Genomic DNA, 26,115 nt, shown 5'->3' on the forward strand with positions numbered 1-26,115 from the left:
TGCGTGGGAGACTGGGTGGTGGTCTGCACGCTAGGGTGCGCGGGGTCTTACTGAGGCTGCTGGTGCTAAGCCGCCCCTCAGACCCGGGCTCGCTCTGGCCCCGCCCACCTCTGGGTCGGAACTACGGTGGGCCTGGGAGGGGGCGTCGAGCCCATTCGCACCATATCCCTCCGCCCCCCTTCCCGACACCCTCGAGGCGAGCGGTTCTGCCGCATCCTGCGCAGCCCCTGCCCGGTTTGGTGCAGAGGCGTGGGGGCGGGACGCCTCTTAGCAATTCTAGCACGGAAAGCGGTGGGAGTCTCAGTGAGAAGCTGCCAGAGGACAGGACGGGAGAGGAGAGGAGGGGAATCCCAACGTCCTGGGCTCTGAGCCTGTGAAGGCAAGTGGGGCGCGCAGGGGTGGTCTTCAACTGTGGCCCGTTGATAGCTTTCCCACTCCAGACTCTGGCAGCCTGGTGAGGAGAGAGTGAGTTGGCGGGAGCCGGTCCCTGAGAGGGGTGTGTGGAACCTGGGGACCCCTAGTGAGGAAGCGGCCGTGACCTGCCTGGGTCGGGGCAGGGGGCGGGGTGTCCAGAGAGCCTCCAGCAGAGCTTCCAGAGGCCAACTGCAGCAGCTGCTTCTCAGACTTCCTTCCCGTCTTGACTGTGTCTGTGTCCGGTGAGAGCCCTGGGGGAAGCCTCTGAGGGAGAAATGGCGGCTTGGGAGCTGGGGCGGGGGCCTGGGGGGCGTCCTGGAGGCCGCAGTGGGCGGGAACAGGAGTAGGGGCTGTTGTCCAAGCTCTGTCCAGCCCAGTTAGCTTAGCGGAAGGTTGGTCGCCTTTGTCACAACAGCGGGTTCCAGAAAGGGGCCTGTTGGACCCTGAGTCCTGCGTGCTGTCGCTTCCCACAGGCACCTGGTTGATGTGAAAGCCTCTCATGTGTGAGGTAGGTCTGGTGTGTTCTAGGAAATGGGAGCAGTGAGAGTTAAGAGGAAATTGAAATGAGATGTTCATCAGCCTTTAGTACAACACTGTCTTATTTCATTCTATATTTAGATTTCCATGCCCAATTTAGTACAACCGAATGGTCAAGATGGTAGAATTCTGTAGCAACAGGCCATGTAAATTAATGGTGTGGTGTTTATTTTGTCATTCAAAATCTATTTTTATTAAAATCCTGGTGCACTATAAATAATATTTTGATGTGTGAGAATAGCAGGTCAGAGTAAATGGGAAGTCTCTCTGAATGATATATTTAGAACATTTGAAGTCAGTCTGCTTCTTTGGTTTCTTTTTCTGGAAACCCAAACATCACCCATCACAGCCTCACATTCCCTCTCATTTTTTTTTTAAATACAGAAATAGTCCCACAGAAGGTTTTGTGATGTTTCTGAGAAATGGTGAGAGTGCTAGACTTCATTTACTTTGTTCCTCGTGGTCAAAAAGGAGGTGTTCAAACTTGGATTCTGGAAATCTAACATGTTTTTCTACCATTGTTACCATATTGTCTTGATTGTTTACTGAATGTCTGCTTCTTTTTATAGGTACTGACTCTTCTGTAACCAGGGGACTCTTCTTTGGTGCCAAGGATAGCATTTCATGAGGACCCCTCCTTTGTGACCAGGCTGGCATAAATGTGGTAGGTTCTATGTATGGGGATTGGCAGCATGCAAAGATGGCATTGAAATAATAATAATGCACATTAGTTTCCCTGCCTGCTTTCTAAACAGTTGTCTAAGTTCCACTACCTATTCCTGTACTTCATATTTTTGTTCAGGAAAAGAGGTGTATCCTTTGCTGGGAAAATGACTGACTCCAGAGTTGGAAGGAAATATAATCAGATATACTACAGGTCTCCAGGGGATTGGCTTGGGAATCTCTGGGGGAGCAGACTAGTGGGAGACATTTTTTTTTAAAATTTTTTTTAAAGACAGAGTGATAGAGAGAGAGAGAGAGAGAATTTTTTTTTAATATTTATTTTTTAGTTCTCGGCGGACACAACATCATTGTTTGTATGTGGTGCTGAGGATCGAACCCGGGCCGCACGCATGCCAGGCGAGCACGCTACCGCTTGAGCCACATCCCCAGCCCCAAGTGGGAGACATTTGACATAGCCTTGAATATGCAAAAGCATATTATAACCCCGTCAAGTGTATTATACCATCTCAGTCTCTTCTGTTTTGGGTTTTTTTTTTTCTTCTATCTGTAGGTCTTTTCTTTCTAGGTTCCTGTAGGGATCTGTAGGTAGCTGTTCACATGGTAGGTAATTAAGAAAAAAGGAAAACTATTCATTTGGATCCAGGTTGGGTGTGAGTGCATGAATACCCCTGTTGATTGGGGTTAGGGGTGGCTTTGGCAAGTGGTTGAGACCAGATCATATCTTGGAGACATTGTCTTCCAACTTTCCCGACAACTTGGCCCTCACATTTGTGTACAGATAATGTGGGCAGGATAAGCCAAGGTTATACCTATAGGTAGGTAATTGGTTGATATTGGAACAGGAAATGGGGAGGGAAGCCATGAGGAAAACCAGGGTGGGGCAGAAGTGATATGTAAAAATCTCTACATATTAAGATACCAAAGTGCAGTCAGTCTAGCAAATACTCACAATTACAATACCACGTGTATTTTTGTCCATAGGTCTGTTTGAGGGTCAGCTGTTGCTCCTATCAATACTGAAAGCAAGGAAGAAGGACAACATTGCATCAGAACAGTTCAGGTTGGTGTGAAACCTGTCTGTATGGACCTATGGTATTTATTAGTACGTATCACTATGTCACCAAAGGGATTGGACACTCCTTATCCAATTCTACATTCAGCAAGCTTATCTACCACTACTGTTGTGTTTAATACAGTGGGAAAAAAAGCATGTTAGTATTTGGGCAGGATGTTTTAGGCATTAGTGGGATGTACAAGGAATAAAATGAGGTGACAGAGTTTTCTTTGTTTATTTTTAGTACTTTAACACTGAGCTATAGCCTCAGCACTTTTCATTTTTAAATTTGTGACATGGTCTCACTAAGTTGCTTGGGGTCATGCTTGACTGCTGAGGCTGGCCTCAAACTTGCGGTCCTTCTACCTCAGCTTCTGAGTCACTGGGATTACAGGTGTGTGCCATCATGCCCAGGTAGCAGAGTTTTTTTACTAATCCACTTCTGCCATACAATCATCTCTACTATCGTGTTTTTCTATGTAACTATGTATAGAGAGGCAAAGTTGCAGGAGACTCAAAGCCCATTTTTTTCTTCACCTCAGATTTCTCTCCAGTTGTGGCTGTGGTGGTCTCAAATTGGTAGAAGATCTTCACATTCAACAGGTCTGCATTCAGCAACCATCATCCTCCCCCAGCCCATGTATTCCTCCACTCTATCTGTATCATCGACAGAGGTTGTGTGCTTAGAAAGGGGACTGTGTGACTGCTAAACTGACAATTGACTCTTGCTACCAAGTTCATCTCTGACCCAATAAAAAAGAGTATAGAGACACTGACCTGGGACACACTGAGAACGAAGGCTAGGACAAGACTGTATAACTGGTATTCAAGCATGCCTGGGACAAAGAATAAGGCTAAAACCCAGGCCAAAACTGAAAAAAGAACAAATGTACAGGCTAAAGGTGGAGCAGAGAGGGAAGCTACTGGCACAGCCAAACCTGTAACCAAGACCCGGTCCAAAGCAAAAGCCAAGGCACGGCCTAAAACAGATGCAGTTGCAGAGACAAAAGCAATATCTAAAAACAGGGTTGTTGCTGAGAATAAGGAAGGAGCCCTGTCAGAGCCTAAGGCTCCAGTGAAAGCCATGGCAAATATCAGTCCCAAGGCTGAGAATGAGGCTACCAGCTCCACATGTAAAGATAATGCTAGTGTTGATACCTGGTTCTGGGCTGGGGAAGAAGCCAGTATTAATTCTTGGTTTTGGAAGGGAGATGAAGCTAGTAATCGTACCACCAGTGCTAAGGATGAAAATAAAGCTCATGTTGGTGGCCAAGTTCGTCCTGAATTGGAGCCTACACCTGGGGTCAGCAGCAAGAATAGGTCAGGGGATGAGGAAGAAGAAGAAGAGAATGTTATTGGGAGCTGGTTTTGGGAAGGAGATGATGCTAGTTTTGACCCTAATCCTAAGCCTGTAAGCCGGATAGTTAGGCCTCAGCCTGTAGATGAAATTAATGAAAAAAATAGGCCAAAGGACTGGTCTGAGGTAACTATCTGGCCCAAAGCCCCTGCTGTAACTCCAGCAGTATTAGGTTTTAGATCCCAGGTCCCATCTGAGCCAAAGCCTTCTTCATATATTGTCCTGGCCTCATCTGAGGAAGCTGCTCATTCTTCAGGGGCAGAAGCCTGCCCTTCTAGGAGTGCTCGCTCAAACTTACAACCTATCCCTGAGTACCCATTTGGTTCTGACCCTTGCATTCAGACGATAGATGAAATTAGACGCCAAATTAAGATCAGAGAGGTAAATGGGATTAAGCCATTTGCTTGCCCTTGCAAAATGGAATGTTACATGGATTCTGAGGAATTTGAAAAGCTTATTGGCATACTTAAGTCAACTACTGATCCTGTCATTCATAAAATAGCACAGATTGCAATGGGTATCCATAATGTTCATCCATTTGCCCAAGAATTCATTAATGAAGTGGGCGTAGTGACACTTATTGAAAGTTTGCTCAGTTTTCCTTCCACAGAAATGAGAAAAAAGACTGTGATTACTCTGAATCCTCCTTCTGGGGATGAAAGACAACGCAAGTTGGAATTACATGTGAAACATATGTGTAAGGAAACCATGTCTTTCCCCTTGGACTCACCTGGACAGCAATCTGGATTAAAGATACTAGGGCAACTGACTACTGATACTATTCATCACTACATTGTTGCCAGTTACTTTTCAGAGCTTTTCCATTTGCTATCCCAGGGAAATCGTAAAACTAGAAATCTTGTCTTGAAAGTACTTTTAAATATGTCTGAAAATCCAACTGCAGCCAGAGACATGATCAATATGAAGGCATTGGCAGCATTAAAACTCATTTTTAACCAGAATGAGGCAAAAGCCAACCTCGTTAGTGCTGTGGCCATATTTATTAACATAAAGGAGCATATCAGAAAGGGCTCAATTGTAGTTGTTGACCATATGAGTTATAATACACTTACGGCCATTTTCCGTGACGTTAAAGGGATTATTAAAGCAATGTAAAATGAGCCAAAAAGAAGAGAACACTGAACAATCTTCAAATTCTGACAGGCTGTACATTCCCAAAGAATCTTGCATAATGTTTTGGTTGTTAGAGTGTGCACAAAATATACATTGCATCTTTAACATAATGATACCTGTGATAGGCTCTAGCTCAGAGCTAGTGTTTTGGTGTATCAACTGAATATTAAATCTGGAGGTAAAATGTTTGTTGATGTCTATCTTGTCTAGACTGGCAGATTTTTAACGTTTTACTTAATAAGATAGTGAATCAGTTCATTATACATAAGCTAGCTTGATCATTGGTATTTTCTTAGATCCATTTGTAGCTTGAAATGGCAAAAAAGAATATTATTATCTAGTTACAGTAATATGGCATATATACACAAAAAGATAACCAGTAATACTTATAGCATATATGTGTGTGTGTGTGTGTGTGTGTGTGTGTATACACACACACCCACACACATCCACATATGCTCATTGCCAAATGTGACTTCTCAATATATAAAGGAGGCAGGTGTTCTTACAACTGTTTAAGATAAATGTCTATTTTTCCCCTATTCCAGCTATATCAGACACTCATTCTATAATATAGAAATGGCCCTGCATTCCAGATAAAATGTAATGTTTATTCATTTTTTAATTTTGCTACTACATTTATAACTCTTAAATCATTAGGCTATTTCATTTATGTCAGATACATCTCACAGAAGAAAAGGGAGGTATGAGTGGGGAGAAAATACTTATTGAGTGCCTACTGTGTCAGACACTGTGTTGACACTATAGTTTACAAAAATTTTCCCTCCTTTTGCAGTGATCCCACGAACTAGATACTTATGTTATAATTAAAGCTCATTATTCTGGATACCCTCCAATGAATGAGAACATTTCCTAGATTCCCACAGCAGGCAGGTGGCATTGCTCTTCCTACACCAGACCCCATCTTTCCACATGACCTTACAGTCCTTCACTTTTTTAGGTGGTAGCTTTCAAAGCTCAGAGACTGGTTGTAATGGTTTAATTTTGCAGTAGATTATGTCACTTCTATGGGTAGACAAATGCACTTGTCACTAGGCATTTGGCTATACCTGGCTGGAGGTTAAGAGGAAGGTCTGAGATGAATGTATGTTTTTTACCCAGCAGCATCTGGGAAATAGTAGGTGTTCAGACTGTTGAATGAATAAGATGTGGGTGTGGAGTTGTCAGAAATTGAAAGTTCTTATACACCCTGTCTTTTTCTATTAATGTGTCCTCTTTTCAAAAAAAAGAGGAATCATTCTGAATATTTCGCACTCTGCATTTGAAAAGGTAGTTTCTTTCTTTCTCTTTGCAAAATCATACCTTAACTTTTTAGCATTTATGGTTTATTCTCCTATGTGTCATATGAAAGGCTAAATGCTGTATCTTTTACTAGTTGACAAGTGCATTTTCTGCATTTGTACTGGCTGAAACTGAGAATAAAGTTAATCGGAGAAATTTACATCCAGAGCTGCAGCTTCAATAGTACAAAATAGGAAAGCAAAGAGTGGCACTACTGTCTCAACATACAAGACAGTGATTCCTGGAAGTCCACATGGTCTTGAAAGCATCTCAAGATTTCAGGCTATGGTTGAATTCTTTAAGACTCATGGTAATGATTACAGACCCTGGTCTAAGTTGTAGAGAAAGTTATTATGCAATGAAACCATCCAATGATTTGAGATTTTGGGGCAGTTAAGAAACTCAAGACCAGACTTTAAATATTATTTGTAACTTGTATCCTCCCAACTAACTGTATATCGTGAATGTATTTTTTGTGTCAATAAATATGATTCTACAGAATATTTTTGAATCATGTAATATTTTCCTGTTAACAGTTGATGTAGTTTTATGATATTTTATTGTATATTCTCTTAACATACAATATGCACAAATTTATTTATTTTTTATTTTTTTTTAGTTCTCGGCAGGCACAACATCTTTGTCGGTATGTGGTGCTGAGGATCGAACCTGGGTCGCACGCACGCCAGGCGAGCGCGCTACCGCTTGAGCCACATCCCCAGCCCACAAATTTATTATTTTGCAAAAATAGTATTTAGCAACTCACCCTTTTATCTTAACAGTTATTTTTCCAGTTCAGTATTATACAGATCTATGCAGATCTACCACATGCTTTTTGTTTAATAGCTTTATTGAGATATAGTTGACATGCATTACACTGCATATTTCAAGTGTACAATTTCAGATATATATATATATATTCATATATATGTTCATATATATGTGTATGTGTGTGTGTATATATGTATATATACACACACATATATGTTTGTGTGTGTGTGTGTGTATATATACCATAACAACAATCAAAATAGTGAAAATATCCAAAAGCTTCTTTGTGCCTTTTTGTAATCTCTCCGACCCTCTGTCCCCAGGCAACTACTGATCTGCTTTCTAACAAAATAGAATCATTTTCTGTAATCATATACAAGTAGAATTATACAGCACATACTCTTTTGGAAGGGGGGAGCCTGGCTTCTTTCACTTAGCATAATTGTATGAGTTTCATTCATGTCATCTATCTCAGTAGTTCATTAATTTTTTTTATAAGTAGTAGTCTATGGCTTTTTCAGTTTTTTTAATCCATTCAACTGTTGACATTTGGGCTCAGATTTTGGTTATTACAAATAAAGCTGCTATGACAGTTAATGTACTTGTGTCTCTATGCACATATGTTCTGGATTAATAAATATCTAGGAGTGGAATGGTTGGATCATATGGTAGTTACATGTGTAATATTTACATTTTTCAAAGTGATTATGCAATTTTTTAAAAAGTATTTTTTTGTAGTTGGACAGTATCATTTTATATTTTTTAAATATTTATTTTTTAGTTTAAGGTGGACACAATATATATATTTGTGATGCTAAGGATCAAACCCGGTGCCTCATGCAAACTAGGCAAGCACTCTACCCCTGAGCCACAACCCCAGCCCTATTTATTTTTATGTGGTTCTGAGCATTGTGCTAGGCAAATGTTCTATCGCTCAGCCCCAGCTCCAACCCTGATAATGTAATTTTACAACTCCATAGTGGTATTGTGATTGTACAATTTTACATTCCCACAGCAGTGTATGGAGTTATGATTCCTCTACATCATTGCTAGTAGTTGGTATGGTCAGTCTTTTTAATGTTATTCATATCTCATAGTAGTTATAATTAGCATTTCTCTGATGACTGAAGATGTTGAATGGCATGTGTGTGTATATGTCAGAGAGAGACAGAGAGATAGATAGATACTGGGGATTGAACCCAGGTCCTTATACAGGCTGGGTAAATGCATACCATTTACCTTTTTAAATTTTTATTTTAAGAAAGGTTCTTGCTAAGTTGCCCAGACTGGCCTTCAACTTGGGATTCTCTTGCCTCAGCCTCCCAAAGTAGCTGGAATTATAGGTGTGAGCCAGCTTGAATATCTTTCCATATGCATATTTACCATCCATATATCTTCAATGAAATATGTGTAAATCTTTCCCAATTTTAAAATTTATTCTTAATTGCTGCATTATAGTTATTCATAAGAGTGGAATTCATCATGATATATTCATATATGCACCTAATATCCTTTGGTTGATTTCATTCTGCAGTTCCTCCCCTTTCTCATCCCTTGACTCTTTCCCCTTGTTCTCCTTTCTTTTCTCTACTATTCTCTTTTCTATTTTCATGAGATCTTACTCCTTTATAAATTCCTTATTACTCTCTCGCTTCTGCACATGAGAAAACATTTGACCCTTGACTTTCTGAGTATGGATTATGTCCCTCAGCAAAATACTTTCCAGTTCCATCCATTTACCAGAAAATGAAATAATTTCATTTTTTAAGCTGAGTAAAACCCCATTGTGTATATATACCACGTTTTCTTTAATCATCAATTGAGGGACACCTAGACTTGTTTCATAACTTGGATGTTGTGAATTGTGCTGCTATAAACATTGTTATGCATGAATTGCTGTAGTATACTGATTTTAGTACTTTTCTATAAATACTTCGGAGTGAAATCGCTGGGTCATATGGTGGTTTCATTCCTAGTCTTTGGAGAAATCTTCATAGTGCTTTCCAAAGTGTTTGTATTGATTTGCAGTCCCACCAACAATGTATAAGTGTACATTTTCCCACATATCCTCACCAGCATTTATTACTATTTGTATTCTGATGATTGCCTTTCTAACTGCAAACTTCTATTTTTCAAAGATCAGGTTGTTGATGTATTTATTTATTTTGGTGCTGGGGATTTAACCCAGGTCCTTGTGCATGCAAGACAAGCACTCTGCCAACTGAGCTGTATCTCCAGCCCACATGACTTTTTTTTTTAAATATGAAGTGGTTATAAGTGCATTATCAGGTATATGTTTTATAAATATTTTCTCCCAATCTGTGGTATTTCTATTCTTTTAAAGATGTCTTGAAGAGCAGAGTTTTTTAAATTTGTGATTAATAACAATTCTTTCACCAGCTAGGCTTTAGTGTTATCTATAAGACATCTCTGTCTAAACAAGGTCACAAATACTTTACCCTTTATTCTAAAATTTTTATTGTTTCTCTAGGTTTCAAGGCCAGGGATGTGTAATACATTATGAGTTAAGTTTTATATGTGGTATAAGTGATAGGTCAGAATTCTTTTTTGTGTGTCATTGCAATATCCAGTTTTTCCATTACCATTTTCTGACAAGAGTTGTCTTTCTTCACTTGAGTTGTCTTGGTGTCTTCATCAAGACTCAGTTTTCCCAATCTTGTTTATCTTTTCAAAGAACCAACTCCTTGTAACATTGATCATTTATGTTATTTTTATATTCTATTTAATTAATTTTGGTTCATGTCTTCTACCAGTTTTTTTGTTTTTATTAGTGTATTATAATTATACATAATAGTGGGGGATCATTGTGACAAATTCATATATACACATAACATAATTTACTCCAACTAATCCCCTAGTATTTCTTCTTTCCCTCCCCATTTTCCACTCTCTGTTCCTCTGGAATTCCTTTTATTTATTTATTTACATGTATTTTTATTGGTTCATTATAATTATACATAGTAGTAGGATTCATTCTGGTATATTAATATATATACAATAATTTGGTCAATTTTATTCTCCAGTACTTCTCCTTCCCTCCCTACCCCTTGATCCTCCCTCTCCTCTACTGATATACTTTCTACTTATATGAGATCCCCACATTTTCATTTCTTTTTTCTCTCTAGTTTCCACATATGAGGGGAAAACATTCTCTCCTTACCGTGTCTGGCTTATATCATTGAGCATGATGTTCTCTAGTTCAATTTACCAGCAAATGACACACTTTCATTCTTCTGTATGCCTGAATAAAACTCTATTGTGTATATGCACATTTTTTGTATCCATTTGCCTGTTGATGGACAATTAGACTTATTCCATAACTTGAATATTCTCAATTGCACCACTATCAACATTGGAATGCATATATATCACTATAGTATGCTGATTTCAGTTCTTTTGGAGAAATACTGAGGAGTAAAATATCTGGGTCATAAGGTCATTCTATTCCTAGTTCTTCGAAGAAGCCACACTGATTTTCACAATGCTGAAAATATATGGGATGACATCAAATTACAAAGCTTCTGCACAGCAAAGAAAACAAAACCATGAAAAGAGAGCCTACAGCTGGGCATGGTGGCACACGCTTGTAATCCCAGTGGCTCAGTAGGCTGAGGCAGGAGGATTTAGAGTTCAAAGCCAGCCTCAGCAACTGAGTGAGTCTCTGTCTCTAAATAAAATAGAAAAAGGTCTGGGGCAACAATAAATATTGGCAAGGATGTGGGGGAAAAGGTACACTCATATATTGCTGGTGGGACTGAAAATTGGTACAACCACTATGGAAAGCAGTATGGAGAGACCTCAGAAAACTTGGAATGGAACCACCATTTGACCTAGCTATCCAACTCCTCAAAGTACCCAAAGGACTTAAAATCAGCATACTATAGTAATGCAGCTGTTGAGAGCCACAGCCGAAGGGGCCCCAGCAAACTTTCAGACTGCCAGCTGATGATTGGCTCACAGCAGCCCCAGCAACATCTAGCTGATTGGCTCCTCTGCAGTGATGCTCATTGGGCTGTTTCCCTGCCCTTTCAGACCACGGAGCTGCTCATTGGGGGACTTTTTTGGCTCCACCCACACGACCCAGCCAATCGGCCTCAAGAGCAGGAGGATTGTGGGGGGGGGAGGTTTGTGGTTTTGAGGAGAGGCTTGTGGGAAGCCGGTGGTGGCAGTTGGGCTCTGAGGGTTTTTTTCTGAGGAGCTGTTTTGTTTGGCGTGTGTGGTTCTAAAAATAAAGTTCTTTTCTTTTGACAAGTGGCTCATGATTGTGCCCAGCCAGACTGCGGCATTTTGCCTAGCCATCTCCTTGCAAAATTCCTCATTGGCAACCTTCCATAACAGGTATTGTCCTCCATTTAGCACAGCTTTACACATATTAGCCCAATCTGCTGGTGTCATGTTCAAGTTGTTAATGGATTCGTCCAAGCTTACAGTGAAGGGTGCTTGAGGACCATAGGTTGTTACAGCCTCTTTTAGGTGCTTCACTGTTTTGAAATTTAAAGCATGGTGAATTCGCTGCCTTCCTACCTCAAATACAGGGCATGTTAATATTTGAGATCCTGTCTCAGGATCCCAACTATCAACTGCGGGGGTTGGGAGCCTCCCAGCATATGGAGGTGGCGCTGTTGGTTGGACACTTACGCCCTCTGGTGATAGAAAGCTGTTAGTAGCAGTCTCCTGTAGAGGTGGTGCTGTTGGTTGGACCCTTACACCCTCTGGTGATAGAAAGGTGTTAGTAGCAGTCTCCTGTTGTAACTTTTCCCCTGATGGCTTTTTCTGCTCTAAACTTTCTTCCTCTGTCTGACTAGCTCGAGAGACCTTCTCTTTTACTTGAATCTTTTCCTCTGTCTGACTAACTTGAGAGACCTTCTCTTTTACTTGAATCAATATGTCTTCTCCTTCCTCTACCATTGCTGATAACGCCAAGGTCATGGGTTCGTTCCCCGTACAGGCCACCAAATGCCGTAGTCTGGCTGGGCACAATCAGGAGCCACTTGTCAAAAGAAACGAACTTTATTTTTAGAACCATACACGCCAAACAAAACAGCTCCTCAGAAAAAACCCTCAGAGCCCAACTGCCACCACCAGCTTCCCACAAGCCTCTCCTCAAAACCACCAGCCTCCCCCCCCCCCACAATCCTCCTGCTCTTGAGGCTGATTGGCTGGGTCACATGGGAGGAGCCAAAAAAGTCCCCCAATGAGCAGCTCCGTGGTCTGAAAGGGCAGGGAAACAGCCCAATGAGCATCACCGCAGAGGAGCCAATCAGCTAGATGTTGCTAGGGCCGCTGTGAGCCAATCATCAGCTGGCAGTCTGAAAGTTTGCTGGGGCGCCTTCGGCTGTGGCTCTCAACATGCAGCCACATCAATGTTTGTAACAGTTCAACTTATAATATCTAAACTATGGAACCAAACTAGGTTTCCTTCAATAGATGAATGGATAAAGAAAATGTGGTATTTATATTCAAGGAAATATTACTCAGCTTTAAAGAAGAATGAAATTATGGCATTTGCCAGTAAATGGATGGAGTTGGAGAATATCATGCTAAGCGAAAAAAAGCTGATCCCAAAAACCCAAAGGTCAAATGTTTTCTCTAATATGTGGAGCTAATTCACAATAAGGCTGGAGGCACTATAGGAGAATAGCATTACCTTAGATTAGGTAGAGGGAAGTGAAGGGGGCGGATGGGAGAGGATGTGGGGATAGGAAGGATAGTTGAACGAAACAGACATTATTACTGTATGTATATATGTGACTACATGACCAATATGATTCTACAACATGTACACTCAGAATTATGACACATCAAAATGCATAAATGCATTCTACTGTCATGTATAGCTAATTAAAACAAATTTTAAAAAATTTAAAAAGTGCTGGGGATGTGGCTCAGTGGTTAAGTGCCCCTGGCTTCAATCTCCAGTACCAAAAGCGGGAATGGGGGGAGGAGCCTACAGAATGGGAGAAAATCTTTGTCCACTACTCTTCCAGCAGGGGATTAATATTCAGCATATTTTTTAAAACTTGGCACCAAAAATGAAATAACTGAATCAATAAATGGGCAAATGAAACACACATTTCTCAAAAGAAGAAATGCAAATGGCCAACAAAGATATGAAAAAATATTAAACATCATTAGCAATAATGGAAATGAAAATCAAAACTACACAGAGATTTCATATCACTCCAGTTAGAATGCAAATCATTAAGAATAGTAACAGCAAATATTGGTGAGAATGTGGAGAGGAAGGAACAAATATAAATTGTTGGTGGATCTTTTGCTGATTTTGGAATAAATTTGTTCCTGCTTTTCTAGAATGAGATATAACCTTAAATTGGGGGATAATTTTTTAACATAGGTATAACTTAATGCTATAAACTTTGCTCTTAGAACCACCTTCATAGTGTCCCAGAGATTTTGGTATGCTGTATCACTATTGTTGATTGATTCTGTGAGTTTTTTTTTTTTTTTAAATTTCTTCTACAATCCATTCCTCATTCAAAAGTGAACTGTTGGGCTGGGGGTGTGGCTCAGTGGTAGAGCATTTGCCTGGCATGTTTGAGGCACTGGGTTTGATTCTCAGCACCAAATGTAAATAAATAAAGTCCATTGACAACTAAAAAAGAAAAATATCTTTTAAAAGTAAATTATTCATACTGGGCGAGGTGGTGCACACCTGTAATCTGAGTAGCTAGGGACGGTAATGTAGGGGGATTACGAGTTCAAAGCCGCAAATCTGTAAGACCTTGTCTCTAAATAAAATACAAAATATGGCTGAGGATATGGCTCAGTGGTCGAGTGCACCCCCTCTAAGAAAGTGAATTGTTCAATCCCCATACGTTTATGTGGTTTCTATCATTTTTCTTGCTATTGATTTCTAATTTAATTTTGTTATGATCTGATAATATGCAAGGAATGATAGCATTTTTTTTAATTTGCTAAGACTTGTTTTGTGACTTAACTATGATATATTTTGCAGTAGGTTCCATGAGCTGCTAAGACAAAAGGGAATTCAGCTGTTATTTGATAAAATGATCTACAGATGTCACTTAGGTCCATTTGATTTATATTATTTTTATTTCAGAAGGGTCTTTGTTGATTTTATGTTTGGATGATGATCTACTGGTGAGAGGGGAGTGTTGAAATACTCAGGATTATTGTATTGAGGTATATCTGAGACTTAATGTCTAGAAGTATTTTGTGGGAGGCCATCATGTCATGTGACCAGCGTTTTCCTTTCCTAATCGGTTGAGGCACTCGGTCATCTCCCACCCCACCCCGGCCTATGATCTGGCTACGTCTTGCTGAAGACTGTAGTCCCTATCTTGAGGATAGAAATAATGCAACCAAATGTGTCTTCATGCATAGGCGTGCTTTCCTGCAGCCCCATGGGTCGAGCTACACTTACCTGTTCCTTTGTGATATTACCCCTTGCCCTGTTTGGGATAAAATGTTCCATGGAAACGCCCTTTGTGTGTCTCCTTCTCTTACTCTGCCCTTGGGTGTGGCCTTCCTAGATGTCAGTCAACCTGCTGACAGAAGACATCATGAAGCTAGACTCAACCCCCCTGAAACCTGACCCCTTGACTCATTTGAATGGCTTCTTGTCAGTAAAAGAGGTCAGTGCACTCCCTCTCTCTCTTTCTCTCTCTCTCTCTGCAGACCCTTAAGGTCAGAGGAGCCGTCACAGGACCCCCAAAGAAAAAGGTTTTTCACGCAGCCCAGTTCCCCTGGAGTGACCCTGAGTATTTAAGTTGGGAGCAATGCGACAGTATTTGTTTTATGTAATTAGGTGTATTGATATTTGGGACATAAATATTGCTATAATTATATCTTCTTTTCTATTTCTTCTTTTTATTTATACATGATAGTAGAATGTCTTTTGGCAAATTGTACATACAAAGAGTATAACATTCTATGTAGAATTGTATTTTTGTGGTTGTACATGATGTGGAATTACTCTGGTCATGTATTTAAAATACAAGGCTAGGAAAGTTATGTGATTAATTCTAATGACCTTTCTATTCCCCTCTCCTTTCCTTTCCCTTCAATTCCCTTTGTCTAATCCAATGGAATTCTCTTCTTCCCCTCCCTACCCTCCCTTGATTTGGGTTAGCAACCACATATCAGAGGGAACATTTGGCCTTTGGTTTTGTGAAATTGGCTTATTTCACTTAGCATGATATTTTCCAGTTCCATCCATTTACCAGCAAATTCCATAATTTCTTTCTTCCTTAAGGCTGAATAATATTCCATTATTTATATATACCACATTTTCTTTATCCATTCATCCATTGAAGGACCCAAGATTGTTTCCATAGCTTGGCTATTGTGAGTTAAGCTGCTATAAACACTGATGTGGTGGCATTACTTCTGTATGCTGATTGTAAGTCCTTTGGGTATAGACTGGAGAGTGGGATAACTGGGTTAAATGGTGGTTCCAATTCAAGTTTTCTAAGGAATCTCTATACTGCTTTCCATAGTGGTTATACAAATTTGCAGTCCCACCAACAATGATGAGAGTACTTTCAATAAGACTCCTAACGTGCAAGAAGTTAAAATCAAGAATCAATAAATAGGATAGTATCAAACTGAAAAGCTCCTTGACAGCAAAGGAAACAAAGAATGTAAACAGCGATTCTTCAGAATGGGAGAAAATCTAAATGTCTTATAAGTAATAAATTATCAATTACTGAAATGTTTTCAACTGAAAATACTGTTTTCTGAGTTCTGTCTAATGAGTTGGCTTTTGGGTAATTTCACAATTTAGTTATGGTGTTTTATAACGATTGCACACATGTCCAAGACTCTGAGTGCAGATCTAAGAAAGCAGCTGCTAAGAAGCCCTTGCTTTACTCTCTTATAATGTTTCCAAGTGTGTCTACAAATAAGTTGTTCCGATGGGTCCTCTCTTAGCAATGTGTGGAGTTTTCATAACTGCATAATTTCAGCTTAAACAGAATACAATGTAAATTCAAACTCCATGATCAGGTTTTATTATCAAACTCTAAAATTATTCCAGGGCACAATCAAGTTCATTCAGGAAGTCAGTTTGCCAGAAAATCTAAATCAATATTCTATAATATTGCCCTTATATGAAATAAAGTCAATGTATTGCTCCTATTATTCTTTGGTCATATTTCTTAATTTGTTTAAAGCTCAAACTAGGAGTGGGAACATATTTTGGGGGCCCATTAAAGATCCAAATATTGGGAAGTAAGATTATAGGAAAAATTGGAGAGCCAATTAGACACATAAAGGGGAGTACAGCTTTGAGCTATTATAAGACCTACCCCGAAAGCAGAGCAGAACAAGTGTTCTGAAAGCCAGCTTTGGTAATAAGGGAGAGGACTTGGACTGAGACACATTTCTCCTCTCAAACTCTCCAATCAGGTAAGTCATTCTTAAGATACAGAGGCCGTGAGTGTGTAGAGAGGCTGTATGTTTTTTTTTTCCATGAATTTCCTTTCCTTTGGAAGTAAACAGGAATAAAGAATAAGAATTTCCTCAAGATATACCATTATATGGTTGAACTGAATAGATTTTTTTACTACCCTTGATTATATTATCCTTGATATGCTTTCCTGAAATTAGATTCCTTAATATTTTTGTATTCCCAGATAATTGTTACATAATTATGTGACAGTTTTCAGCCAGTTGGCTAGCTGCTTTGTGTAGAGCATGACTTTTATGTGATCATTCTCAGAGAACTCTCTCATCTGCAAGAACTCTAGAATACCTCACTGTTTCTTTGTGCACTGATATTACTATCATAAGGTCACTTTATTTATTTATTTATTTATTTATTTATTTATTTATTTACAGTGCTGGGGATTGAACCCAGGGTCTGTAGTACTGAGCTACATCCAACCTCTTTTTAATATTTTATATATATATATATATATATATATATATATATATATATATATATATATATTTTAATTCATTTATATTAGTGTATGGACAGCTTGCCTTTATTTTACTTTTATGTGGTGCTAAGGATTTAACGCAGTGCCTCACACATGCTAGGCAAGTGCTCCGCCACTGAGCCCCAGCTCCAATATTATATTTTGAGATAGGGTCCCCTCAAGTTCTATGGCTACTATCCATCTTGTGATCCTCCTGCCTCAGCCTACCAGCTGCCTGGGATTACAGGCATACACCATGCCACCGCGCCTGACTTTAAGGTCACTTTCAGAGCAAACAGAATTCATGACAAGAACTTCCATTTCTTTTACCTTAAGGAGTGGAATTCCAAATATTGCCTAAGTCCCAGCCTAATTTCTATAATTAATATGCTTTCTCAAGTTGTGACCTGAATGGCGAAGATGTTTTCTCTCAGTCAAATGCAAGAAGACAGGATTGAGAATGTAGCTCAGTATTGGAGTGCCTGCTTAGCAGGGGAAGTGCTCTGGGTTAGATCCCTAGCTCTAAAAAAAAGAGCAAAGACACAAAGGGCCAAGAAGGCATTTCCGGTGTGGCATCGTGGTTGCCATAGGAACCTGATGTCATTAAGGCGACTGTGACAACAGCCAAAGGAAACCGACATTGGACTCAGCGGAGGGTGTGGATGCCCCGCCCGCGGTGGGAGCTGAGCCTGTCTGGGGTGTGGGAAGACTAAGGGATCCCAGACCCAAGTTGCCTCGTTTGCGGTCTTGGTGCTCCCTTGACTGGAGAGGGAGAGAGATGGGGGAGGTTACTGACCACATGCAGAGGGATGTCCTGCTGCAGGGTGTCATGGACCTACTTTCTTTGTAAGGCGGGGCGCAGGAAGATAAGACAGGGAACAGCTCTCTCTGAGTCCTGCCTCTCTGCAAAATGGGGGCAAGAATGCTCACCCACATGCCCACCCACGTGCAAACTCATAGCCCTGTGGTTATTGTGGGATCACAAATACATGTGTGAATATAGGCCACTTCGTATTTTCAAATTTATTGTTAGGGGATAGATGAGGAAAGGAATAGAAAAAGCCTCTGGTGAGAATCCCATTGTATCTCCCGGTTGTTATGATTTCTATTAAATTGTATCAGTGTCATTGGCCACTGCCAGTGCCTAGCATGTTGATGACAGGCACATAGTTCCTCCAATAACAGTTATTGCTGACTTAGTTTTCTTCCTGGGCAGCTCTTGATTGGGTGACTGAGCTTATATCAGGTGTGTGAAGAAGGTGGGTTCTAAGGATCTGGACCACAATGGCTGTTGAAGCCTCTAGTCCAAATTTAAAGGTAGCAATGCTCTGGACCTCCAGTGTTTCCTTTCATGGTGGAAATGCCTGGCACCAGTAAGTTCATGTTTCTGAACAAAAGCATATTGTAAAACTGCACCTGTGGAATTCACAAAATAGCCTAAAGTAGAGAAGGTGCTCAGATCTCATCACTTAAAAACAGATGTAATTCATTCTATTGGCAACTGTATACTGGAATTAGGGGTTGTGGCCCATCTCAGAGATGCTGTCTTTGAAGGCAATGCATTTTCCAATTTGAGGAAGGAACTTGATGTTTATCATATCTTTTTGATAAATTTACATGCTTTTTCTGATTACATAAATAATGCTGATTCCCTTCAACATCATCAAATATCAGATGGATATTTGAAAGATGCAATTGATTAGAAGGTCTTCCTAATAATTTAAGGTTGTAATATGTACTCTTCCATGGTTATCAACATTCATTTTTGACAAAATATTTTATGAAACCAGAATTTATAAAGTGTTACTTTAATATGTCAGATGCTATATTTTTACATGTATACATCCATCGTGGAATGACTAAATCAAGATAATAATATGATTTACATGGTAATTTTTGTGGTAAGAAAACCAAAATCTACTGTCTTAATTTTTAAATATATAACATATTGTTGTTAACTGTAGTCAGTTTGATGTACAATAGATTTCCAGAATTTATTCCACATAATTGAAATTTTATATACTTTGACTAACATTTCCCAAGTGCCTCTCAGAAACTGATAATTATTCTACTCTCTACCTTTATGAGTTCAATTTATTTAGATTCCATATATAAGAGATCATGCAGTATTTGTCTTGCTGTGTCTAACTTATTTCATATAACATATTGTCCTTTGAGTTCATCCCAGTTGTGTCAAATGATAGAATTTCCCTCTTTTAGGTTGAATAGTATTCCATTGTCTATATGTACCACATTTTCTTTTCTTATTATTTTTATTTTTGTTTGTTTGCTTTTGGGTACCAGGGATTGAGCTCAGAGCACTCGACCACTGAGCCACATCCCCAGCCCTTTTCTTTGTATTTTATTTAGAGACAGGGTCTCACTGGTTGCTTAGTGCCTCACTTTTGCTGAGGCTGGCTTTGAACTTGTGATCCTCCTGCCTCAGCCTCCCCTGCTAGGATTACAGTCATGTGCCACTGTGCCCAGCTTCTTATTATTTTTAACTAATATTTAATATACTTATTTTGGGGCTATAGTATTCTAATTTTATATATCAGTGTAATTAGCCATCTCTTCAAATATGATTGTTCCTATGTGTTGGGACCTTCAACTATTTCTCCTCTATTTATTTAAAATGATAATTAATTGTTGTAGACTATAGTTACCCTACTGTGTGCTACAGAACATTAGAACTGTATTTTGGTACTCACTCTCTGTCCCCTCTCTATCCTTTCTCCCTTCTACCCTTCTTATTTTCTAGTGTTATATATTTTACTCTTTTATGTGATCACCTTTTTAGATTCCACAAGTAAATGAGACCATGTGATATTTGCCTTTCTGTGCCTGGCTTACTTCCCAAAATATCCTCCAGTTTCATGCAAGTTGCCACAATGGCAAGATTTCATCTTATTTTATTGCTGAGTAATATTCCATTGTGTATTCATGCCATACTTTTTTAAATCTATTTTTTAGTTGTAGATGGACACAATATCTTTATTTATTTAATTTTAGACAGAGAAGAGAGAAAGAGAATTTTTAAATATTTTTCAGTTTTCAGTGGACACAACATCTTTATTTTATTTTTATGTGGTGCTGAGGATCGAACCCAGTGCCCCACACATGCTAGGTGAGCGCGTTACTGCTTGAGCCACATCTCCATCCCTTTATTTATTTTTATGTGGTGCTGAGGATCAAACCTAGTGCCTCACACATGCTAGGCAAGTGCTCTACCACTGAGCTACAACCCACCCCTCTTTTTTGTCTGTTGATGGATACTTATGTTTATTCCATGTCTTGGCTATAGTAAAAAACATTGCAATGAACAAAGTAGTGCAGATAATACATTTACATGGATGCTATAAAGGAAGGGTTCTCATGTGGGAGTGCCTATTGATAAATAACGCAAAGGACTCTAGAGTTACAAGTTTATCCTGAGTCAGTTTAGCCTGATGTCATAGACCTACATATCTTACAAACCTCCTATGTAGATAAACTTGATCTGTTTTTCACTGGTATGCTTATCTAGCCCTGATATTTATCCCTCAGATTGGTCTAAAAGATGCATTGTGGCCCCTAAAAGCCCTAACTGATACAGTTGAAGGGCTCCCTCTACAAAACACAGAGGTCATGTTAATGAGAAAGCTGTTTTACAGAAATCAGATTGCATTAGATATCTCAACTACAGCTGAAGGTGACCATTATAAAAACTAAATATTGTGTATATGTTTTTTAACAACTCTGCTAATGTTTCTGTAACAGCAGTCCACCTAATGCTTTGAATATATCCCTGTTGCTCTGCCACTGAGGCTTATTTTAAAATACATTTTTTCTCTTCTCCCTCTCCCCCTCACTAAGCTGGTAGAGGTGGGGACTATATTACCTTTCTTTCCCACCCTAGGAGTTATCCGTCCTGGAGCATACATCCACCGCAAGAACAAAGTAATTCAGACTTAGAGGATGTCCCCAGAAGATCTAAAAATTGACTCTTACCCAAATTAAGAAGTGAATTTTGACTCCCTTAGGGCACACCTGGAATGTAGCCTTTGAATCACCTCTTTAAAATCCCTCTGTTCACTCTGATGGGTAGAATTACAGCCTCTGGGATGGGAGTCTTCTATGTTTCTCCTTTGCTAGCAAAGCAACAAAAATTCTTTTTTCTTTTTTTTCAAAATTGTGTCCTCATGCTGGATGTGGGGGCATACCTGCAATCTCAGCAACTTGGAAGGCTGAGGCAGGAGGATCTCAAGTTCAAAGCCAGGCTCAGCAACTCAGCAAGACACTGTCTCAAAATAAAAAAAAATAAAAATAAAAAGGGCTTGGGATATAGCTCAGTTTTTTCAATACCTGGTACCAAAAAAACAAACAAACAAACAAACACAAAACAAAACATGTCATTGTGCTTGGTATTGGCATGGGGACAAGGACTCCCATTTTCTTGGGCAGGTCTGGCACTCCCAGCAAACCCCCTTCTGTGAGCTCACACACACAGTTAAGTTTTGCTGTGCTTAGCAAAACAAGGAGTTCTGTGAGAAACTATGAACTCTTTGAACTGTGTCCTTGTTGCTGACTTAAGAAGATAAGAGAAAAGAATGATCTGCCAAGTGTAAAATTTATATGTGTGTGTGTGTGTGTGTGTGTGTGTTTGCCTGGGAATAACTAACCACAAGTTAATTGATAAGAAATACGGAGCACTGTGACCATAAACAAAGTTTTCCTGAGAATGTTTATCCATGCTTGTAAGGATTAAGCTGGCGAAAGGATGTTTTTTTCTTTCCCCTTGTTTTAATTAACAATGCTGTGTAAAAGAAGGAGAGAAAAAAGTAAAGACGATGCTCATTTTCTACTGAATGCGTGTGTGCGTGTGTCTTTTTTAAGCATCTCTGCTGTACCAGGAATTGCAGATTGTCAGCAGGTCTGACACCCTTCTATGCTGAGGCTGCAAGGGGGATGGTGAGTGTGTTGAGAGCCCACTGGAGAATTAGGAGATGGAGTGTGTTTGCCTTGGACCCAACCAGAAGAGCTATTCCTGTGAATAAAGGGAGGGATTGAGGGACCATTCTAGTAGCTGCCAAATCTTGCTTTGGGTAACCACCCCCTTTTCTCCCTGATCAGGGATGCTTCATCAATTGGTCTACTTTGAGAAAAAGGAAACTGAATGCAGTAAATTCTCAACACCTTGGCATTTGGTAAGCTCCTCCAGCATGCATGCTAAAACCCTTGATTCTACACATCTGGTTCCCCTCTGTGGGAACATCTGGTCCTTCCTTGAAGGGACATAAGTGGGAGTAGAGATATGTCTATTTTAAAGGTTCCTATCTGTCAGCCATAGTTTTGGTTATCCCCTCTGGTTGTATGTGTTTTTGTATGTATCTGTTACTGGCCCTTTAAGACATAGGCAAAGCTTTGTTGATGTTACACATAGTCTCTTGGGAAAGATTGGCTAAAAGAGTCACCTCTAGGTATGAACCTGTCTTAAAAAAGATGATGTTTTACTGTAACAATCAGGCCTTTGAATGGCATTCTGAATATTATACAATCTTGGAGTTGGTCTGTCAGGGGGAAAATAAGTGAAAGAAATTCTGTATGTGCAGACATTCATGCAGTTGATCATAAAGAGTCTGAACAGCTAGAACCTGAGTTGATGGTGCAAAAAGGCACTGCTTCTCTGCCTGGCCCCAGGCAGTCACAGATCATCCTGCACTGGGTCATGGACATTAACCCTAGGTTAGGGGGATAAGTCCCAGGAAATCCTCTTGGGCTATAAAAAATGGGCAAAGAGGACTTGGTCTCTGCGCTGCCTTTCGACCCCTTTTTGTCCATTCGAACGAATCCAGAACATGAGAACAGGGCTTGGTTTGCCACTTCTACTGGTTGGTGGAGTCTCTATGGGCTGCAATTCTCCCCAGTTTATTTCTGGTTATTGTCTCATGGGTTCAAGGAGTGAAATCCACAGATAGAGATGGAGAGCAAGAATTAAAGAAGTGGGATTTCTGTGAGTGAGAAGAAGGGAAATGGAGCTCCCACGATGTTAGAGGGGACCTGGCAGTGGGTTTTTCCACTTGGGTGTACTAGTCTGGGGACTTGTATGGCTTCAGAGTTCATGCTAAACAGTTATTGGAAAAGTGTTGGGGTTGCTGTTTGAAATTTGTGTTGAACAAGTATCGGCAGGGTACCAGGGCTATTGGCCTGTGACCTTCTAATTGGCTTTGCCCTTTAGTCTTTGTATAGTAACTTTTCTGTAACCTTCATTTAGGTCCACCCTACTTCATTTTCCCACCCTGCTCCAGGACAGAGGAGTTGACTGGAGTGTTTGGCATGCTTCTGAAAGATAATCTCATGGAGTTACCTTTACATTTTGAAAAAACCTTAATAGGGGCACATTACTCTGAGTGCCTGACCATTAACTATCCTATCTTATTCAGGAAGTGGAGGCTGCCAATCACAAATGATGTGGCAATGTTATATTATGACATGGGGAGAGGAATGATCTCCCCTTTTAAGGTCTAACAGGATGTCCCATTTGGCCAGGACATACCTATTGCTTGGACTGAGTAGTTTTTGCTTTGACAGTTTCCCATCAACCTAAATGCATGGGGAGAATGGCAGGATTAACAACTGTATACGGAAAGGAAAAAAAAAAAAAAAGCTATGGCTCGAAAGCAATACCTAGAGGAGAGAAAAAACTGCAACTACTCAGGCACTGGAAAAAAGCAGCAGCTATGAAAATAGCTGGGCAACTGCAGGGTCCTAAGCTCCAACTAAAAATAACTAAAGGCCCTGGACTGCTGGGGCTACACTGAAGTTGCACCACAAGCAGCAGGGGTCATGCTTGGGTGGAGATAAAGAAGAGCCACCTGTTTAGCCTCAGTATTAGGAAAAAAGCCCTTCAGGCCCTGATTGTAATCCCAGGCCAAAGCTGCCAAGGAAAGACAAGGTCTCCTGTGTATGCTGTCCCAGCTTGTGTTCTCTGAACAATTGTTGAACTCTTTCACCTGTCAGGGGTCACTTCTGTGTGGAGCCCTGCCTGTTGACCACAGAGTTGAAGTACAAGGGTCTCTTGGAGTCCCCATATATGCAGGTACCTGTGTCTTGGCCCAACTGGTTTCTGCAGGGAGAGGTCACTAGCAGTCTCGGTATGGTCAATGTAACCTTCATTGGACAGAGTGCTCTAGGCATAAGAAATAAAAGCTTCACTGGACAGAGGGGGCAAATTGATATAAACCCCTCACAGCTAATTGATAGTGCCTTTATGGTATATAATGCCTGGAAGGAACAGAAACTAAAGCCAACCCATATTTTTTTTCAGCCTCTGCAAAGGGCTCTTCAGGGGAGCCTAAAGAAGGGAAAGGGCCTGTTGAATATCAATATGCTTACTGTAAGAAAAAGACCTTAGAAGAGACTCTTGGTACAATTGACAGTGAGGAACTCACTTTAAGTTGATGGCATTGTGATAATGATAAGAGAGACAAGTCAGGCTTAACAATATCCTGTGCTCCAATCCCTTGAATGCAACTTGGAAAAAGAAAAGATTAAGGCACAAGTTTTGAATATACCAGGTTTTCTGATTCTTCTCCTGGGACAAAATTTTTTGTGTAAATTAAATGCACAGATACCATTCATAAAGATTGTTTTAGAATGCGAATTTAAGAAAGGGTCTGAAACTAGAAAAGAGATATAAGAAAGTTATAGTCGTGGAAATATATTTTAGTACAGAAAATTAAAAAGAAAAAGAAATGTTTCTGGATGAGAAATATTTTGTATGGTAAAGTAATATTCTTGTGCTATAGTCCAAAATGAAAGAGAGGACAAAATGGATGTAAACAAGTTGTAGAGTGTCTAAGTAAGTTGCAGAGTGGGAGGTAAGTTTCAAAAGGTATTTTTAATGACTTAATTAAGTTGGCTATAATTAGCACAGTCATTTAAGGGTTTTTTTAAAGTCAGATTTTAATGTGCTGATACGAATTGAAGTCTAAAATATTATGTCTGTTAGGTTTTATTACTCAGGGAAAGTAAGTCTTAAAGGAATTCAGGTTTGTAACTGCTTTAAAGTCTTTTAATGATTACTGCATAACTGGTTAAATAAACAACTGTTATTTTAGGTTATTACAATATAGTTGACACTCCAAGTATATATGGCTAGAGATATGTATATATCTGAGAACTATGTTTGTCTGAACCTTGTCTGGATATCATATAAAAGTTTATAAAATGAAAGTTTATTAAGGTTTACAGGCAAGATAACAATAAGTGCTCTCTTTTATACATTTATCTGACATGAAAGGGCCACACTGTCATTTAAAACCTGGCTTTGACTAAGTTTATTTCTGATCATTAACAGTGTTTCCTAAATGCATAAGAGATTTAAGGCTATCCTTTCATTTTGCTAGTACTGCTAACCTATGGAGATCTGTGATTGTAGTTACCATGCACTATGGATTCTAAATTTGACTTTAAGTTAAACTTGGTTAATATAAGGAATTCAGTGTAATTGTGATGCTAACCATTACTGGCTTCTTTCTGTATTAGATGTATTCATGTTCTTCAAGTATATAAGCCTTTTAAAATATAAAGCTTAAGACAGTATTTTGCCAAGTTGGTATTCTCCAATAGCCTCCTTCAGATTTATATAGAAATAACACATGTGGTTAGTATTTATTTATGTCATTTAATGTTTTATAAGTGGATAAAGATAACCTGTTATCGGTGAGTTATATATAAAGTTTTATGTTACTCTTTACACTGGGAGGGGAAATTAAATGTATTTTTGGATGGTAGTAATAAGGAGAGCCTGGCCAGTGGCACACGACTGTAGTCCCAGTGGCTTAGCCAACCTCAGCAATGGTGAGGTGCTAAGCAACTCAGTGAGACCCTGTCTCTAAATAAAATACAAAATGGGGCTTGGGATGTGGCTCAGTAGCTGAGTGCCCCTGAGTTCA

General features: G+C 39.7%; 1 protein-coding gene across 12 annotated transcripts in view; it reads left to right on the top strand.

Annotated features, from left to right (window-relative positions):
- The window catches only part of LOC308638834 (G protein-coupled receptor associated sorting protein 3-like), a 152,574-nt gene extending 145,546 nt beyond the window's left edge, over nucleotides 1-7,028 (top strand). For 7 of the 12 annotated variants that reach the window (XM_081276671.1, XM_081276670.1, XM_081276669.1 and 4 more), the window contains 3 exons: nucleotides 1,521-1,615; nucleotides 2,617-2,695; nucleotides 3,232-7,028. In XM_081276671.1, coding sequence (XP_081132797.1) covers nucleotides 3,522-5,162 — 1,641 coding nt within the window. In that variant the 5' untranslated portion in view covers nucleotides 1,521-1,615; nucleotides 2,617-2,695; nucleotides 3,232-3,521 and the 3' untranslated portion in view covers nucleotides 5,163-7,028. The other 5 variants (XM_081276664.1, XM_081276665.1, XM_081276673.1 and 2 more) reach the window with 5 other exon arrangements.
- The last annotated feature ends 19,087 nt before the right edge of the window (nucleotides 7,029-26,115 follow it).

Source organism: Spermophilus citellus (genome assembly GCF_964194105.1).
Source record: "Spermophilus citellus genome assembly, chromosome: X".
NCBI classification, from domain to species: domain Eukaryota; kingdom Metazoa; phylum Chordata; class Mammalia; order Rodentia; family Sciuridae; genus Spermophilus; species Spermophilus citellus.